We start from the raw sequence: 20,154 nt of genomic DNA, 5'->3' as shown, positions 1-20,154 counted from the left end.
TGAATATGCATTTATTTATTTAATATTATATAATTATTTTATCATATATCATTTATCTATTTTTCTTCTAACCATGCTTGGCACCATAATGATACTTTTATTTCAAACTCAATAGTAAATGAATGCATAAATGCACAATATTTCTGTTGGTTATTTCTATGTTAGTTTGTAAATTATTTAAATGTCATTACTTAAAGAACTACAGGCATAATCATCTTTTTTCAATAATTTTAATTTAAACCCCACAGAATGTACTGAGCTTCATCAAGTACATATGAGGTATACATACACATTCTTCACCATGTTATAATAAAAGAAAAAGAAAGCACAAAGTACATCATTACAAAAATGTCTACTCTACTTTTGTATATATATATATCAGAGTCTGCTGTTTGTGATGTCGATTTTATTCATTTTTATTGGTATCTAAAGGGGGCTACTAAAGGGCTACTAATTTTCAGTGTGGCTGTCTTGGTTAGTGTGAGGAATGTTAAGGCAGGAAATTATGTTTATCTTTTACAATGTGAGCAGGACAATGAGTTGAGTTGAGTTGATTCTTCCCCAAACACTCTCTTGAGGAATTTAAAAAATGCAGCAGTAAAATAATGTAAAAGTGGGATTATAATCTTGCACCTTAAACCATACATGCAAATAACAGAAGGAACACCTTTTTGAACGTTTAAAACTTTACTAGAGATTTACAGCATGGAATTCATGTTGATATGTATCTTCAAACATCTTCAATTCAATTGAATTTATCCAAATCATTTGCACAGAATCACAGAAATCCTTTAGTATCAGATAACAGATACTTCTCCAGCTATGGGGCGTCCATTAACTAATATATACAACAATTATAAGAATCTAAACAGAAACAGATTGATTTTTAATAGCCCTTAATACGCTACAGAAGATCAGGAGGAACTCAAAAGAGGAGCAGAACACATGCTAAATCCAGGATAGTAGACGGGGTCTCCAGCATACGAGGTGAAGTTAGGATGGGAATTTGACTGGCAGTAAACCGGGTAACTCACAGGGGTCTCGCAATACTGGAAGTCCATAATTCGCGGGACAGAAATAGGGTGTTGGGATGTTGGTTCACAGTGCAAACTGGTTTCCATGGAGGCTGACGGGACAGACTGCAAGTTGGGGCTGGGCATTGTTTGGAATGGCACGCTCAGAGAGGGCAAGTGTGTTGAGATCTCTGGAGGCTGGGTGGGAAACAAAGCGTGTGAGTGAGTAAGATGCTGAGGAAGATGGGAAGGAGAAGGTGCTTTGGTGGTTGGATAGGACACTGGTAAAACGGCTGAATGCTGTGTTGTGGCGTCACTCGAAGGAGGTACAGGTGATTTGCAAGAAGAGATGACTGTCTTGACCTCCACCTTTTTTTTCTTCCCTTCAACTTTCACAGCTTCCCCATCCAAATTTTTCGTTGCTGATGGCGACGTCGCCTTGTGGCACTTGAAGCGCTTCTGGCGACGCATGTAGCAGCCGTTTTCGAACATGTTACCAGAGTCGGGGTGCAGGGCCCAGTACGAGCCTTTCCCTGGTGAGTCTGGCGATCTCGGCACGCGCACAAAGCAGTCGTTGAACGACAGGGAATGGCGGATGGAGTTTTGCCACCGCTGTTGATTCTGTCTGTAATACGGGAAGAGTTGGCGGATCCAGTCGTAGATCTCGTTCAGAGTCAGTCTCTTGGCTGGTGACTGCTGGATTGCCATGCAGATAAGAGAAATGTAGGAATACGGTGGTTTTGCATGGCTTAAGGTCCGTCTGTAAACTGATTTAAGTGTCGGAAACTCTGGTTCATTGGAGTGGCTTTCAGCGTATCCTTTGGGGTTTGGTGGAGGCAGTATTCCCACTGGGCTTTCAAGCCTCCCGGTGTTCCCCACAGCTACTGAATCACACGATGGGCCGTAACTATGGAAGTGATGCTCTGGGGGGGAATATCCTCTGGGGCCCAACGGCAGGCTGTCTGCTCCATAATACACCTGCAAAGATGAGAAATTACGGAATTATTACGGAAAAGAACACTCATTAACTATTATTGTGCAGGGCCACAGTCCGAAATCCGAAATAAACCAAGGCCTTGTGGAAAAAAATCACATGAAAAAAATGCATAAAAAAAACATCAAATATCTAATTAAATATCTAATAATTTATGTGTTTATAAATATATAAATCAAAGACAATTGTTTTTGAATGTGTCTCTTAAAAAAGATGGGGGCAAATCAAAATGTTAGCTAATAGACCGTTTAATGTTCTGCCTTACAGGACTTTACAGGCTTTTTGATCAGTTTGGTAATGCATTATTTGGGAAACAAATACTAATATTAACTCATTAATATTGGACTTTAAGTGTGCAACATTTCCTAATAGATTCATCATAGATCCATAGAGCCTAAACATTATTTCATAACCAAACCTCGATCCTTGGGTAACGCGATGTAAATGTATTCTGACCACCCACCCAGCCGATAACCCCATTATCCAGCTAGTCCGGCTTTTCTTCTCGCCCTTGTTTTGTCTCTTTTTAAGTCACTCACCGTCCGCCTTTTTTCTATCTCATGACAGAGGGGTTTTTGGGGGCGCGACTGCTGTTCTCAGTTGTTCTTGTCCCCCCCAAATGGACACCGTTCGTAATAATTCGGCCCTTTCATGTCGGAACCCCGCTTTCGTGTTCTGGATTCCGAAACGCCCCTCTGGTTATGAGCCCGTGCTGGGCCGATTGTAAGTCGTACACGAGTGTCAAAGCGCGAGACATTCAAAACAATCACAGAGTCAATCAATTAACTGCTGCGAGACCACACACACACACACGCGATGAAAACACACGTAGGTTCCTACCATAGATATGCATACATATGCCTAACGTGACTGAGTCATAGCCTACAGATAAAAAAAAGTCACCTATTCTAGACTATATATTTTTTTTTAAGGATTTGTTCTGTTTTGATGGAAAATATGTTTGAATGAATTAGAAGAATTCTAAAAGGAAAAAAAACATATAGGCTATGTTTGATGAGTTTAAGATATTTTTTTTAACTAAAGGCTAATTTGTTTTATGCGTCAGTTATGACACAGGCCTAACACGTCATTAGTAGGCTACATAAATAAATAAATAAATAAATAAATAAATAAATAAATAAATAAATAAATTATTTTGTATAATCGCCTAAACAAATAGAACTAGCTTAATTTAGGCTAGTTCTATATATATATATATATATATATATATATATATATATATATATATATATATATATATATATATATATATATATATAGCCTATATATATATATATAGCCTATATATATATATATATATATATATATATATATATATATATATATATATATATATATATATATATATATATATATATATATATTAGGCTCTATTTGTTTAGGGGATTATACAAAATAATTTAAATATTTTCTCCCAAAACAACTGAAGTTAACAATAATTAGACGAAATAAATAAGAAATTACAGGTAAATTGAATGTTTTCTCCCATGTGGAGAACATACCTCGGTTGAGTAATATGACATCCATTGATCGCCTCTCTCACGTTTTACTTCGTCAATCATGTCTTCTGATATTCAATTAAATAAATAGTCTAGTTAATTGCAAAATAATGCAAAATTCCAGAGTGAACTTGAAATCAACTATATTTAAATGCCAATTTGGACCACAGCGCATTTGGAAATCCCACACCATGTGTATAAACTGCTGTAGGAGTCCAGTCAGGAAAGTTTGGAAGTGTGCTGCTCCTCACAGACTGACTGAGTCACATATATGAGTGCCGATCTCCCGCCCTCTGACCAGTCCTGCCCATGTCCTGCCCTCTGCTCCATAGCCTACACTGCTTTACTGACTTTATTGTATTCAGCAATTATACGTACGCCTTCAATAATCTGAAATTTCACAAAACGGCCTGACAGTTTTAGGCCTAGCCCAAAACATTGTGTTCATACGACTTAAAGTAAACGTTCAAGATAACAACAATGGTCAGATTATCTCATGATATTGCTCAATGGTCTTGAAATTTCTTTATTTCTCATATAATTTAGTTTTTGCACACTATTAGCTCCATAAAGATATAACTGGAATTAAAAGCAGAATGGTTCGAAATTAAAAAAGGAATTGTGTGTGTGTGTGTGTGTGTTTGTGTATGGAGATAGAAAAGAAAGAAAGAAATAATTTATAAAGAAAGAAAGAATATTTTATACTAATTTGAATAATCTTTTCTAGGCCTAAATAAGATTTGTATGGTTAATGGGTGATCAATTCTCAAATCTATTGATGTAATTTGAAAATAAATGCTGATGGTTAAAAAATAATTGGCCCTCAAAAGTTCCTGAAATTATATATATATATATATATATATATATATATATATATATATATATATATATATATATATATATATATATATATACATATACACACAATATCCATCTTTTTTTCAGTCTGTAAAGTTGGCATTGTGTCTCATTCAGTGGTCACAGCTCGCCCCTTTCCTTTTCTCTCCCTCCACATCTCCGTCCTCTCCATTGTGAGAGACAGCTGTTTGGCGGATTGGGGGTGTTGGGTGTCATTTTTATTGATGGAAAGCAAACATTTACTCTGTGTGCCATTTAAAAGCAGCACCCTCCTCTGCCTGCCCATTCGGCTCAGCCAATCAGAGGCCTCAAGAAACACTCCTGCTCTTACAAAACAGACATTATGAGTTGTGGATTCATATCATCAAAAGAAAAGTGACCAAAATATTCATAACATCGTTGAAACTTTCCCAAATGGACTTAGTTTTGAAATTGAAAAAAAAACAAAAAAACAAAAAAAAACAACAACAACTGTGTGGATTCCTCACATTTCCAGCTGTGCCATCATCATCCCCATGTGGAGGAAATGTTTATCTAGTGCTAAGTGCCTCCTGCATTAGATGAAATGTTCTTAAAAACAAGGCAATTAATTACATCCTATTCAGACCTACCGAAGGTGTGAAAAATCACAGGAACTTACTGATTAAATCACCAATTGGGCATTAACACAACTATATGAAGACTCCTTAAATAAATAGCCTTCTTAACTTATTAAATAAAGTTTGAGGCTACATGAGGTAAGCATTTCACTCTTGACTTTGCTGCTACCAAAAATGATCAAAGGGCTGTGATTCCACCTCAGAAAATATCTAAAAGAGTCGCAAAATGACCTATTATTTTATAATTAAACTGGAAGATGTTGGATTGTGGTAGCCTATAGAGGCTGCAATTATAATTGACACTAAAAGTGAATTAATTGAAGTTTAATGCAAAATAATTCAAATGAATCAGCCCGTTTCAGTTAGATCTTTTTTATTTCATGGAAATACAACATTATTATAATTCCTTTTCAGAACCATTTGTTGTACATTGTATTATTTTCTCCTTTTTTTGTATTTCAAAACATGATCACTTGTACAACAATATGAACAAAAATCTCATGTCACAAATAGATCCATGATGACAATAAATTACACCGGTCATGCTTTGAGTTTTTAAAACGGCGCTTCCTTAAATGCCAAAACATTTTTCCATCGTCATTCACATACTAACCCTTCCAAGAGCAAGAAAAATCAACTTTATGCATAAATAGATTACTGGAAAATACCCATTTAATTCAACAGTTATTTAAAAACAGATTAAAATCAATCTGAAAACTCTTGGAAAAAAACAGAATATGATGAGCATTCATGAGGTTACATTTACAATAGCCACATAAATTACAAAATCGAAAAGAACGCTTGTCAATCTGCTAACACTGCTGAAGCAAAGGGCCTGTGAGGATTAATACTGAAATATTTCTGGATGTTTTAGTAACTGTGATATTGAAACAATAGATGTCCAACATTTTCCCTTTTTGTCCGATATTGGTCAAGGTAAAGCAGTAATACTACTGCAGTCTGTAACAACTAAGAGGTGATTAAAGAGATGTCATCACAGCACAAATCCAGTTATTAGTACTTTAGAATGGCGAACTGCTTCACTAGTTTACACATATCGTGTATAAAATAGCCCAAATTAACAGTCAAAGACTGCGATTAAACCGACAGAAATGATAAGTGAGGTTACTTTTCAATAGTTGAGGCAAATACTGATACCAATTTAGTACCAATAAAATTAGAACAAGTACTACAAGCAAATTTCGACAGCATTTACAAATGACGGATTTTGCAAAGATCTGTAAACCAGTGCTGTAATACAATAAAGAGAACAGAACTCTGTAAACAATTCTGGGCATAAAAATATTTGAAGGGGAGAAATTATTGGACATTCGTGTCCATAGTCAATGTACTCTTGCTTTTTGGTCTGTACATTACAGTACAAACAATGTTAGGATATATGGGATTTGTGAGGTACATGCAAATACTATTATAAATGAAATCATATCTTTATGGCATGAATTAAAAAAAGAAAAACTAAACTGACATCAATTATGTTTTCTCTTAATAGTTATTTATAATCAAAAGTAATTTAGATTTACTTTTCTTTTCTTTCTTTTAAACTAGAACTTAAACAACATTTGTTAAAATGTCCTCTGGTGACCTGGGAAATCTTCAGCAGTCCTATATCTCTCAAACCGGGTTACTTCACCTCTCCATTAAATGGAAAATGGGTGCGGAGTCTTGATATTTATAAGGGTTAGATAACATCTGGGACATAATCTACTGTGTTTTTTTTAACCATGTGGCGAGACTGGAGGTTTGTCTCTTATTTAAATAAAACTGAGGCAATCTTGAAAGCTCAACGGCCCTGTACACTACGTTTGAGAGCAATGTCACACCAGAGGAAGAATAGGACAGCTGGAAGTCAAAGTTTGTTTAACATGTGGTGGCCAGAGACTGATGTATAGGAGGCTGGAAACAGCGAACATGCTCCACAGTAGAACTGTCTGTCTCCACAGCCTTCATGTACTTGTTGAGGATGGCAAAGATCTCGTTGTTGAGAATCTGATACTTTCGGATGCGGTCTGCCATCTTCTTCAGTGGCTGAAAGTTACACCACAAAAAACATTAAATACACATTTACACTAGCATACAAAAGTTTGGGGTCTGCGTGATTTTTTGAAAAAAGTCTCTTATGCTCACTAAGGCTGCATTTATTTGATCAAAAACACAGTGAAACCATAATATTGAGCAATATTATTACAGTTTAAAATAACGGTTTTCAACTTATTTCAACAACAGAAACAACATCAAGTTATTTCTGTGAAGGCTAAGCTGACTTTTCAGTATCCTCACTTCAGTCTTTAGTGTCACTTAATCTTTCTAATATCATTAGATTTAACCATTTTAATATGATTTGGAGTTCAAGAAACATATCTTCTTAGTAAATGTTGAAAACAGTTGTGCTGCTTAATATTTTTGTGGAAACCATGGTATATTTTTGTCCAAGAACAGCATTTATTTGAAACAAAAATCTTGGTAACACTTTATAATTATACAATATAATATTTACAAATAATTTGTAAGTAGTTAATTAAATGTTTAAAGTGTAGTAAATATATTAATAGATTATACACAATCAGTGAGTTTCCGCATTCATTGTCACTGTAATTAACAAATAATTATGGTTTAATTTGCTCATATGTAAAGTTAAATAAGGCTTTAACTAGTTAATTGTAAATAGTTCTCCAAAACTGGTACTGCAATCAGGTGCGCACCAAAAGCGGACCAAACAAGCGTACCTAGACCTGCTTGAAGAGCTGGTCTCGATACGCTTGCAAACGAACTCTGGAGCGGTTTGTATGTGGTGAGAACGTGATCCTACCTCGAACAGAACCAACTGCTAAAGTACTGATCATTTTTGGACTAAATCAGCTGCCGTAGTTAGCTGCACTGACATTGTGTGCATGACATTATTACCTGATAGATCGTTGGCAATATTTTCGGAAGATGAGCATATCAGAGTTAAGAATAATTAGCCTAATGCATGCCTCCGCTTTAAGTGACGAACGATGCGCGCTCGCCGTTTGCAGTGCATTAGAACGTTGTTTTCACGGCGCATCTGCGCTTCATTATAGAAATGTATTGTTTGCATACTGTGGTAAATACACACAGGTAGTAGATTATGGCCAGGGACAAAACCAGCCTGTTATAGTTTGCTGGCTTTTCCTCTTCTGTTGGAATTTTCCCACACGTAAATTCTAACCAATCGAAAAGCAGTTTAGGAAATATGCCATGGCCAATGAGTGATGGGGATGTTGTCATGTGCCTGCGTTTTGGTTTGTTTCAACTGGTTCAGACCAAAGTAATCAGTGTGATTTAAAAAGGAACCAAAAAAGCTGAAAAATGCAACAATGTATAATTGTTTGCCCCTGGTTTGGACCAAATGAACTGAACTAGCGATGTGAAAGCACCTTAAGAGTTCATTAAAACATTAAAGTCATCCTGAAATCAAAATTGACCCCATTAACTTTGTTACTAATCTTGTGTTTGTCACGGTAATCTTTAATCAAAATCTGAAAAAAAATTTCCGCTCTGGAATGGCGTTCCTTCTCAAATGACGTCAGTTTGACAGCTTGGGTTAAATATATTCTTAACCACTCCCCTCCAACCGTTAGTCTGCTATGAGTGAGGGATGGAGAGGAGGTGCACTAAAATAAAACACTGCCCTCTATTCAATATTCTGTTTCACTTAAAAAATACGTCAGACGCACAACACTGAAGTCGGTTGCTAGCCTAGAAATCTAGACGCACCCTAGCGGCAGCAAATCTAATCTGCCCGCAAGTGTCGTCTAGGAACTCTCAATATCCTTCTGAGCTGTATTCCCCTCACTCTGGACGGGCCAATCACATTGTGTATAGAGTCGGTGGGCGGGGCCATAATGAGGACGGCCGAGTTGCGTTTGTGTGCTTCTAGTAAACACAGAAACTGGCGAACGGCGGCGGTCTTTCGAATCAGCTCTGACCGCGACTCTGGAAAACTTGGAGTTAAGCTTTTCTATGAGAAAAGAACAAAGAACGGCACTGAAGTCATTCTTAAAAAGGAAAGATGTGTTCGGAGTTTAGCCGATCGGATACGAGAAAGTTTAATCTGTCAACAAGCTCTGTTTCACCTTCATTGCTCTGGTTGGTTGTAGCGCTATCCTATCGCGTGCAGAGGGAGTTTGAAAGACAACCGTTTATCCCGCCCCTCGGATTGAGCCCTGTCTATGGTGAGTTTCCAGACCAAACATCTTAATGTGAGTCTGGCTTGTCAGGCTAGTCGGTTGCAACTTCCAGTTCACAGGGACTTTAAGGGTGCAGTGTTTAAATTTTAGCAGCATCTAGTGGTGAGGCTGTGAATTGCATCCCCCAACTGATTAATGTTCAAAATAGGCTGGGTTAAAGCACTTAAGAGTTAAATCACCCAAAAATGAAAATTCTGTCATTAACATGAACAACATAGCTGCTCAGATTTCATCTAAAATATCTTCATTTGTATTCCGAAGATGAACAAATGTCTTATGGGTTTGGAACAACAAGAGGGTGGAGTAATTAATGACAGAATTTTCATTTTTGGGTGAACTAACCCTTTAAATAATGACATTTTCTGATTTTCCATGACCTAGGCCTAATCTAAAGTAAAAACTATTACGGTTAATAAGTTGTTAAAGCATTATCAAACTAGCTAATTAAACAATAACATTTTATTAATTACAAGTTAGCATGAATGAAAAACTCACTTAGTCTATAGTCTATTAATATATTAACTACAGTTTATAAAGGATTAACTACAAAACTAATAGTTTAGCAAATTATACTTATTATAAAGGGTTACCAAAATCTTTAATAAACATCATAAATGTCTAGTTTACCATCAGTTAATCAAATCACCTTTATTTATATTACGCTTTTTACAAGTCTTAAACTTTTTAGCACTTTGGGATTGTTTTTAACTATGAAAAGGGCTTTACAAATAAAATATATTATTATTATTATTATTAAGTCCAAGTTAATCAATTTAATGCATCCATACTGAAAAGTATTCCTATTTTTTTTCTTTTTTTTCTTAAACTTTTTTTAAAATCCCCAAACATATAAATGGTAGGGTATATAGCATATTTGGCTGTGCTAACAGTTTCCTGAAATGAGTTATGCCATTTTAATAGTTCTATGACATCAGACACCCACCACGTTCTTAATGATCTCGTCTTTGCCGTCCTGCCTCTGAACCTTCAGCAAATGGTAGCAGAAATCAAAGAGGTCAAAGCGACGTTGCTGTCCTAATAGCACAATGATGGCGCAGCCAGCCCAGTTCAGCCCATCACCGAAACACTGCCTGAAGACAAAAAACCCCAAACATTTCAGTTTTATGATGCAAACCTAAATGAAATGCTGCTTGCTACAGTTTTTTTGTATAATGTGGGCATACTCTGCAGTGAACTCGTGTGTGCCCACAGGGATGCAGTACACAAACTGCATGGCACTCCAGAGGCGGTGGAACTCCATGCACTCGTCCACATGCATGACGCCGTTGGTGGGGGGAGGGCCTCGCCACACGCTGTCCTGCAGGAAGCTGCGAATGCGCGTCAGGATGACTTCAAACATGGACAGCCCGCAGCACAGACGCTCCTTCGTCAGCAGGTCTCCTTCCCGCGCAATTGCAATTTGCTGAAAAAAAGTTATTAAAAACAAAAGGTTTTGAAACCAAATCAATCAATTTACATAAACAATCCAATAAACAGATGCACAAACCTACACTAATGTCCAAAGTTTAGGGTCAGTAAGACCCTATAAATTACTACTTTTATTTTGCAAAAACAAATTAAAGGGTTATTTCACCCACAAATGAAAATTCTGTCATTAATTACTTACCCTAATGTAGTTCGACACCTGAAAGACCTCTGTTCTATCTTCAGAACACAAATGAAGATATTTTTGTTGACATCCGATGGCTCAGAAAGGCCTTCATTGACACCAATGTCATTTCCTCTCTCAAGACCCATAAAGGCACTAAAGACGTCGTTACAAAGCCCATCTCACTACATCTCACATCTCTCTACAATCATTTTATGAAGCGAGGAGAATAGTTTTTGTGAGCAAAAAACAACAAAAAACCCTAAACAACAACTTATATAGTGATGGGCCAATTTCAAAACAAAGATTTGAAAGGTTATGCATCCGCGTATCGATTCGCTAATGTCATGTGATATCAGCAGTTTGACACACGATCCGAATCATGAATTGATACACTGATTCATAACGGTTCAAACCTTTTTTTTTGCGCACAAAAACTATTCTCGTTGCTTCATAAAATGATTGTAGAGCCACTGTAGTGAGGTGGGCTTTGTAACGACGTCTTTAGTGCCTTTTATGGGTCTTGAGAGAGGAAATGACAGGCCTGTCCGAGCCATCGGATTTCAACAAAAATATCTTCATTTGTGTTCCAAAGATGAACAGAGGTCTTACAGGTGTCGAACGACATTAGGGTAGTAATTAATTAGGTAATTAATGACAGAATTTTCTTTTTTGGGTGAACTAACCCTTTAAATAGATAAAAAGTGACAGTAAATTTTACAATATTACAAAAGATTTCCATTAAAAAATGTATGCTGTTTCGATTTCATTCAAATTCATTGTATTTGATTTCTGAAGGATCATGTGACACTGAAGACTGGAGTAATGATGCAGAAAATACAGCATTGACATCACAGGAAAATGTATTTTAAATTATAATAATATTTCACAATACTACTGTTTAACTGTATGTATGATCAGCCTTGGTGAGCATAAGGGAAAAAATATTGACCTTAACATTTTAAACAATCATATAAAAAAGAAAAAAAAGAAATCAGATCAGAAATTAAAAAATTAAACTTGGAAAATTAAATGTTTTATATTTTACATTCATGTAATTTCCCACTTTGAGACACTGTGCGCATCAGTTTGGGAACACCTGGCATAAATAACGCTAGTCATGAGATTGAACTGAGGGCCTCACCTGTGGGGTCCCAAGTCTCTCAATGAGGGGAACCAGATGAAGAGGGGCATACTTTGCCTCCAACCTCTTCATCCTCACCTCCAGTCGCTCTCCCTCTGTAGAGTTCAACATTAAAGCAAGATTTTAGCAGATATATCAGATAGCACTGAAGAGGAAAGTGATCTTAATGCTATTGAATATAATTTCTCACCTTTTATGTAGACCCTTGGGAGGATGTTCTGGAATGGTGCAGCATGAAGTAAGTCACAAACTTCTTCCTGTGACTGAGTGACAAACAAACAGCACAGCAACATGAGGATCAAATGAGAAATGATTCAGACTGTTAAATGAAGCTTTACATAACACACACATAATACACAAATTAGTGTGAAAATGGGTTAGTCATAATATGAAAATGTAATGTGACCCTAAATATGATGATATTTATGTAACATTTATGTTGAATGAGAATCTCAGTCTGAATGATATGATTATACCAAATATAGTATTGATAAAGGATCTTATCTAAAGGCCTGGCTATACTTCATTTTCTGCGTTCCGCTCTGTCTCACACAGTTGTGTCCGCACAGCTTTCAAACCACGGATGAGTGCGGCCGGACATGAGTTTAACATGCACAGTGCAACTGCTTTTCTATGCTCATCAGAGGGCGTCATTTACAGGACATTTTTGTTGTCTGAATTAGTCAGTGCATTTTTGCCATCATGTATAATGCAATCAAAATAATTACATTTTACTTTTTTTTGGGTAATACTTCATTTCTTTTATTATAAAAGCCCTTCATAGTAATCTTCCTAATTCTACAACATTAAATTGTTTAAAAATAACTTTAATCTTATGAAAATGAATCAATAAATGTCACGTAAATTCCTTTACGGTACCATAGTTTCCCTTTAAATTGGTGGAATTATCTTCCACAACTATGTAAGATGCTAGCCAGGAAATGATGTCACTTTCCTTCACTGATAAGATCCAAATACATTGAAAGGTAGGTCAGGTGTTCTCTCTAAGAAAATATTTTAATCTAAAGTTTTTACACCACCAAGTTTTATTTTTTTTAAACGTCAAAATTGTTACAATTCAAAAGAAAAACTTAATTTATCACTGACTTATCTCTTTTAATCATGATTTCATTAGTGCCATGTGCTCTTAGCATTTATGCTAGCAAGTGGAGTTTTTGGCTAAAAAGCAAAAAATTGTCAATCCTGTTACAGTCAAACTCTGTTACCAATGTTATTTTTACACATTGCGGAATTTGTCTGTAACAGAGTTCACAAACAATACTATAAAGAGTCAACAAATGAAGTAACTTTGTGTTTGGCTAGCACTGAATTATTCAATAAAAAAATTTAAAAGAAGAATACTGGGCAGAATTTCTATTAGTGAACAATTTTTTTCTTATCTTTTTGAAATGCAAAATGTATCCAATTATAGAATCACTCTACTTTTTTGCATTGTTTATTATGCACTCTTCTTCCACAACTTCATATTGCCACCTAGTGGACCCTTCCATCTCAACAGTCACCTTGCGCATACGCTATCCACGCAGACACAAAATTAGGCTGCATGCGAACCTTGAGCGGATAGTACATGGACCATAGTGGAACGCGGACAGCTGAAGTATACCTTGGGCTTAATTATTTGATTCTTCTGTAAAGTTTTTTAATCTGGTCTATACAAATATATAGTAAAAGCAATTATAATATATATATATATATATATATATATATATATATATATATATAAACAAAAACATTATGTTATGTCAGAATGATCAAGTTTATCTATTTTTAAATACTTATTTATTCAAGCTTTATTTGTTTTAGCGCAGTGCTTTAATGGACATGAATTAAGAGACATAAATTCTCAGACAGGATTACATGTCTAAATTCATCCTTCAAAGTATCACCACTACAGCCATCAAAATAATGTTTGTATACTAAATTAACTTTACTTTTTAAACATTTCAAAACACACACCCTGCAGTGTTCCCATTATTATGTCTCCATATTTTTGAGAGGACTATGTTAGTTTTGTGCACTGGAGGTTATACATTTGTGGAAAATCAGCTGGTCACCATATTAAAGGGTGGCATGTTCTTGCATTTAACACTATTTTGTCCTTGGTCATTGCTACATGGCTTACTTTTTCTATCAACATTTTGTGCCCTAAAGAGTTAGTTCAACCAAAAATGAAAAATACCCCACGATTTACTCACCCTCAAGCCATGTATATGACTTTCTTCTTTCACACGAACACATTTGGAGTTACATTAAAAAATATCCTGGCTCTTCCAAGCTTTATAATGGTAGTGAATGGCAGACCGGATTTCAGGGTCCAAAAAACAAATCCACCCATCATAAAAATAATCCACATGGCTCCAGGGTGTTAATAAAGGCCTTCTGAAGCAAAGCATTGCATTAAAGTAAGAAAAAAAATCCATATTTAAAACTATAAAAATAACTAGCTTTCGACAGATGGCCATACACGTCGATTTATGGTGAAAGAGTCACCCCTGACCTGATGCATAACATTGACGAATGTGGAAGTGCAGAGGATAGAGCAAAACAAAACACTGGTCATGAATTAGAAGTCAAAAACTAGTTTTTTAAAGAAAAATGCTTGAGTTTGTTGCCCAGCCCTGTTTGAACCATGAGAGGCATCAACGCTTACGCTACTCCTATATCTGACGTCATACATCGTGTCAGAAGTTGTCAGAAGCCAATGCCGTAAACCATTGGCCGCCTGCTGGAAGCTAGTTATTTCCGTGTAAAGCTTTAAATATGTACATTTTTCTTACAAAAACCCATTGCTTCACTTCAGAATGCCTTTATTAACCCTCTAGAGTGGTATGATTTATGAATTTGTTTTTTTGGACTTCAAAATCAGGACTATCTTTCACTACCATTATAAAGCTTGGAAGAGCAATGATATTTTTAAAATATAACTCTGAAAGAATAGTTATTTACACCTAGGATGGCTTGAGGATGAGTAAATCATGGGATAATTTTCATTTTTTTCGGGTGAACAATCCCTTACAAAATTTAAGGCATTATCTTAAAAAAAAAAAAAAAATAAATAAAAAAAGTTGTCTCGAGACTAGTGTGTTCTACATTCTAGTCTGTTGTACTCCTAGCCTAGCAGTCAGCAACCTTATGACATGCAGGGGGATAATCACACAAGTGCGTACCTCAGGTTGTGTAAATGGATTGTCGGATCTGTGCGCTAGCGTGGGTTAAAAATCCCACTTCAATAGCATTTATAGCATCCAACTTATTATAACAGGCTGTGTGACAGCAGAACGATTACCTCAAAATGTATGTCTGTATGCAAGTTTGAGGGACTTGCAAGTTTGAGGGACTTGCATGAGTGCATACACGTCTTTAGCTGTTGTCAAGTGCCAGTGATAATTGATATAATTAAAGGGTGGCATGCGATAAGTTCCAGATCATACAAATTAAAAAACAGTTTTGCACATCCCTAACTATTAATATGTACTGTGAATTTTTATTCGTTTCATTATACCACCACATCAAAAAGACTGGTAACACTTTACAATAAAATCTCATTTGTTAACATTAGTTAATGCATTAACACATGAACTAACATTGAGCTATACCTTCTTACAGCATTTATTAAACTTTGTTAATGTAAGTTAACAAATGCTCATATTCATGTTGGTTAACAGTGCATTAATTCATTTTAACAGCTACAGTTTTTGATCTTAAGAATTTATTAGGAAATGTTGAGATTAACATTAGCTAAAATTAATAAATGCTATAGAAGTACTGTTCATTGTTATTTCATGTTAACTAATGTAGTTATAATGATAACAAATGAAACCTTACTGTAAAGGCCGTGTTACCAAAACATTTATTATAATATTGGGCCCAGAATATGGAAGTTTGCTTCTGTCACGGAACAAATAAAAAAAATACTTTTTATCTTGCAATTTATCTTACAATAAGTCACAACTGTGAGTTTATATTTCACAATTTAATATCTTGTAATTATTTTTTAATCACAATAGTTTAATAATAATAATTCTAAAAAAGTTGTAAATGCGAGAAACAATTTTGAGTCGTAACAACCTTTTTTATTCCATGGTGGACACAAACTTCCATACCAGAAACATAAAAAATATTTAGATATTACATTTGTTATCTGATATTAAATATGACTGGCAGTTGGTGGAAACTCTAAATTAAAGGCAATATATGGCAATGACCAGTTTGTGAGGTACAGAAATTTGAGCAGAAATCACTTCATTCACAATAATAAAACAAGCACCGAACAACACCCAAACAAGAAGAGAGAGAAGACCAGAAGAGCACCCTAATACAAACGATGTTAATGAGAGATCAGCGTGCAATGATCATCCGACACATTCACTATGCTTCAGAGAGAGACCCAAACAGAAACACAAGAGAAACAGGCATCAGAAGAAGTAAAGAGAAGAGACGTGTATGGAAGCAGATGTGCACCAGCACGTGACGTCACAGGCAGCCAGAGAGGAGTCGTGACTGCCATGAAAGCAAGGAAGACTTCCTTAGGAGGAAAGGATCCTAAAGAAGCCTCTTAATATTAACCCAGTGGGCACGTGTAGAGTCCAAACATCCCAACAGGGCCAGACGGTCGCAGCTCCATATTACATTTCGAGATTTATTCTCTCGTCTCGGTGACGCTAACATCCTTGAATCCATGGCAGAACACGGCACAAAAGTGACTAAAGAAAAAGTATAGAAACCAAGAAGAGTGTGCGTTCAGTCAGTTTGTGATTTGGTTACATGAATGAGGCCTAATTCCTTACCACCTGTAGTTGTTGCCAGCGTGTAATGAGAAATAAAGTTGCTTTTTAGGGGCAGATGGCAGCAGTGTCATCCACCCACACACCCGTTAACATACACACAGTAATTCATTAATTATTCACATCCAGAAACACACACACACACACCAAATTCAAATCTGCCTCTTTATGCAGCTGATTAGCAAAGCCAGGCTGAGCCAAGTCAAGGATTGTGCCTTGATAGGACCCTTTCATGATAAACATTATAAAGTATTTTCATAAAGAATATCATAAAAATTCAGAAGAAAACAAAGCATTTTATGAAAGACCAAACCTGCCAACCTTGGGAAAGTATATTGAGTACCACAATGTGTGTATAGTGTAATACTTGCCTTCCCAACACTTAGTTTTGCACACAGTCATATATATCCCTCACTCAACGGCATTATTCAACACATAAATTGGCTATGAAAATACAACAACAATAGAACTGTATATTGTTGAGCCAAAGTTGCCTCAGTGAAGATTTTGTTTTTTAATATCAGCTTTAAACTGTGGATTTCCAGTCAATTTTAGCAACATGCACTGTTGTTTTTTATGATCCATTAATCTTACATAAAAAAATAAAATAAAAAATAAAAAAACTCTTTCTTCCTCCATTTCTCCTTTCTTCTTCCCTTTTCTGTTTTTTGCTATTCTGAGCTGTACACAAATCTTGGTATTTGGGGCACTTTTTGTGTTTCTTTGCCTCTTCTTGACGGATCGCTTCCTGTTCTCCTGAGTTGTAAGTCGCTTTGAATAAAAGCGTCTGCTAAATGCATAAATGTAAATAAATGTAAATATGACTACACAATAATATTTTTTTTTATTAAATTCTAAAAACGAAACAATATTACTGTAATAGTACTGTAAAAAACAACAATAATATTTATTTCCATGCTTGATATTTTGGAAAATGAACCCATACCTATGATTGGTCAAATTCTCAGCAGGATATATGCTGTTGCCTCTGGGTGGACTCAAATAATGCATGTGCACAATTGAACACAAGGTGTCACTGGCTTTTTGCATAGAGTCACAAAGCATACCTGGGTACTTCAAAACATCGGAGTGTAATAGTACTCAAAATACATACCGGTTGGCAGGTCTGAATGACTAATGCTAAATTAGAAATCAGCTTGAGATGATGAGATTTTAGATCAATTGATTAGGAGTAAGTGATAAAGGATAAGCTCAGCAACTACACTATGTCATGCAAAGAGGAAGAGGAACTCAGAGGGGGTCTCACCAGAGCTTGCTCGATGAGCAGACAGAAGAGGATGGCATTGCCCACCTCCCTCAGACTCTGAAACACATCTGTCTTGAGCTCCGCGTATTCAATGATGTCCTTCAGCTGATGGTGGAAGAATTCCAGGATGCCTGACAAATGTTCCATATTACATAGCATCAAAAACAATCCAGGCTAGATCCACTGATCTATATGAATGACTGGATTGCTCATTGTGATCTAAACTGGCAGCAGGCGGTGAAGCCATCGGAAGTGTTCGAGCGGCCATCTTACGATTCCCTACCGACAGAGGGCATCATTGACTTGCAGCCAAAACATTAATCTAAGAATCACCGGATTTGTAGCGTATCAGTTGCACATTAATAGTTTTTCAGATATATGCATGTACATTAGTTGATACTTCAAACATCATCTGTAGGGTTTATTGTCTTTTCGGGCAGGATAAGAGATATTTAGAATTCACTAAGATGGACTGTTGAGTGTGTAGTAGAAAACTGACCTAACAAAATAGATTTCTTTATGTACGTAATTACACAGAAATTGATCTGAATATACATTAAATATTACAATACATACAATCACCCATTACTAAAATGAACTATATTAATTTTAAAATGGTTAACCATGCATCATCTTGCTTGGAAATACAGCTTTGTGTCTTTAAATCCATATGCAGAGAGGCATAGTTTATAAGAATAAGTTGTGAAGCATTTATATTATTTCCTGATGTCTTTGTTGACTAACATCCACTTCAGAAATCTTGGAAACCATTAAGAAAAACTCACAGCTATGGTCAAATTCTATGGCTATTTACTTGCACAACAGGTTGCATATGAATGAAGTGTTATTTATATACATTGTTGAGCGAATAATTTATTTAACCAATGTTTAGTTAAGATAAATCCATATTCAAATTTCAGAAGATATATTGTGAAATGTGTAATACAAACGCTAAGGTGTCTCGTCCGTCAGCTGATCTGATATTCGTTATTGAAATGAAGATTAATGTAACTTTTAATAAGCAGGGGAAATTCCTGTCTTTAAACAAATAACCATTTAAATGTTTAGGAGGTTTGCGTTTCAAAAATGTACAGCGAGACTTCAGATATAAAAATTTGCACTCGTTAGGTTCTTATTGAAATCAAATGATTTCCTATTAATTCAATAGAATGTGAGGGAATACCAATATAGCGGCACGGTGGCTTCACTTTTTATTATGTCATGAGCAATCCATTCATAATATAGATCAGTGGCTACAGGTTAGATCTGACATTCATATGCTTAATTTACAGCTTTTCAATCTTAACAAGCTACACAATGTGCTTTACAATGGTTTACAAAAGGTTTTCATTAATTTCATTAACATTAACATAAACCCATTAAATGTATAGGCTTAATATAATTACATGTATGCATTTGAAAGACCCTTTTATCCAAAGTGGCTTATAGAACATAAGTTTTATTAATTAATTAATTATTATTTTAGATTTTTTTTATTATTGTATTTATCTTTTTTTATATAATATAATAACAATTAGTTATTATTATACATAATATAGGGGAAAAATGAATCAGACTGATTACAGTCATACTGACTAAAGCTTAATTTATACTTCTGCGTTAAGTGTAGTCTACGCCGTAGCCCGACGTGCACCTCTGCAAAAATGTAACAAACAGTCCTTCCAGAAAAACACAGCTTTTTTGTGGGCAAAAATCCTTGATTATGCAGCACGTTTTCTTAAAACATGTGATGGAATATGCCCGATATTTATGCAATTATTTTATGCGACGAATTTGTGAGTTTGATGAAAAAGAAAAAAAAAGTGATTCCCCCAACACCCTGTTCTCACTAGGGTACTACCTTAATGTAAAGAGTCATGTCTTATTACGTCCTATGATAAGCAAGCGTACTACATCACAGAAAGGGCTGGGAATATTTAAAGGGTTACTTCAGCGATTAGCATATGGCTTTCTATCAGTAGAAACCCTGGAGTATATTCAAATGATCGTGCTCCCCCTCTCATATCCCCCTGAGACGAGAGATTTATGCATTTTATTTCTGGAAAAATTACTCAGATGACGCAAATATCGTCAATTTCCGTCATCTGTAAAATTT

General features: G+C 35.6%; 2 protein-coding genes across 5 annotated transcripts in view; both read right to left on the bottom strand.

Moving 5' to 3' along the window:
• Positions 1-685: 685 nt before the first annotated feature.
• Positions 686-3,726, bottom strand: foxa (forkhead box A sequence). 2 transcript variants are annotated; one of them, XM_067456560.1, is made up of 2 exons: positions 3,531-3,726; positions 686-1,991 (listed from the first exon to the last, which is right to left on the bottom strand). In XM_067456560.1, the coding sequence occupies exons 1-2, from the start codon at positions 3,588-3,590 to the stop codon at positions 915-917; spliced, it is 1,137 nt and encodes a 378-aa protein (XP_067312661.1). In that variant the 5' UTR covers positions 3,591-3,726; the 3' UTR covers positions 686-914. The 2 variants fall into 2 exon arrangements, 1 of the variants encoding a protein (XP_067312661.1); XR_010908211.1 differs by lacking the exon at positions 3,531-3,726 and adding an exon at positions 2,547-2,721 and having other exon boundaries at positions 1,858-1,991.
• Positions 3,727-5,340: 1,614 nt separating this feature from the next.
• The window catches only part of cyfip2 (cytoplasmic FMR1 interacting protein 2), a 47,346-nt gene continuing 32,532 nt past the window's right edge, over positions 5,341-20,154 (bottom strand). Inside the window, exons 24-29 of one of the 3 annotated variants that reach the window (XM_067457518.1) lie at positions 18,039-18,169; positions 12,157-12,229; positions 11,967-12,061; positions 10,398-10,636; positions 10,157-10,304; positions 5,341-7,030 (exon numbers count right to left, since the gene is read on the bottom strand). In XM_067457518.1, the coding sequence (XP_067313619.1) occupies positions 6,863-7,030; positions 10,157-10,304; positions 10,398-10,636; positions 11,967-12,061; positions 12,157-12,229; positions 18,039-18,169 (854 nt within the window). In that variant the 3' untranslated portion in view covers positions 5,341-6,862. Of the gene's footprint in view, positions 7,031-10,156; positions 10,305-10,397; positions 10,637-11,966; positions 12,062-12,156; positions 12,231-16,148; positions 16,778-18,036; positions 18,170-20,154 lie in introns of those variants that run through there. The other 2 variants (XM_067457519.1, XM_067457520.1) reach the window with 2 other exon arrangements.

Source organism: Pseudorasbora parva, chromosome 11, assembly GCF_024679245.1.
Source record: "Pseudorasbora parva isolate DD20220531a chromosome 11, ASM2467924v1, whole genome shotgun sequence".
Classification (NCBI taxonomy): Eukaryota; Metazoa; Chordata; class Actinopteri; order Cypriniformes; family Gobionidae; genus Pseudorasbora; species Pseudorasbora parva.
This window is presented reverse-complemented; position numbering and strand designations above follow the sequence as displayed.

Coding starts and splice junctions, on each gene's coding strand:
- foxa (XM_067456560.1), bottom strand. CDS start 3,590: ATGATTGACGAAGTAAAACGTGAGAGAGGCGATCAATGGATGTCATAT. Junction 1,992..3,530: donor TGTCATATTACTCAACCGAG/GTATGTTCTCCA, acceptor TCATCTTTGCAG/GTGTATTATGGAGCAGACAG.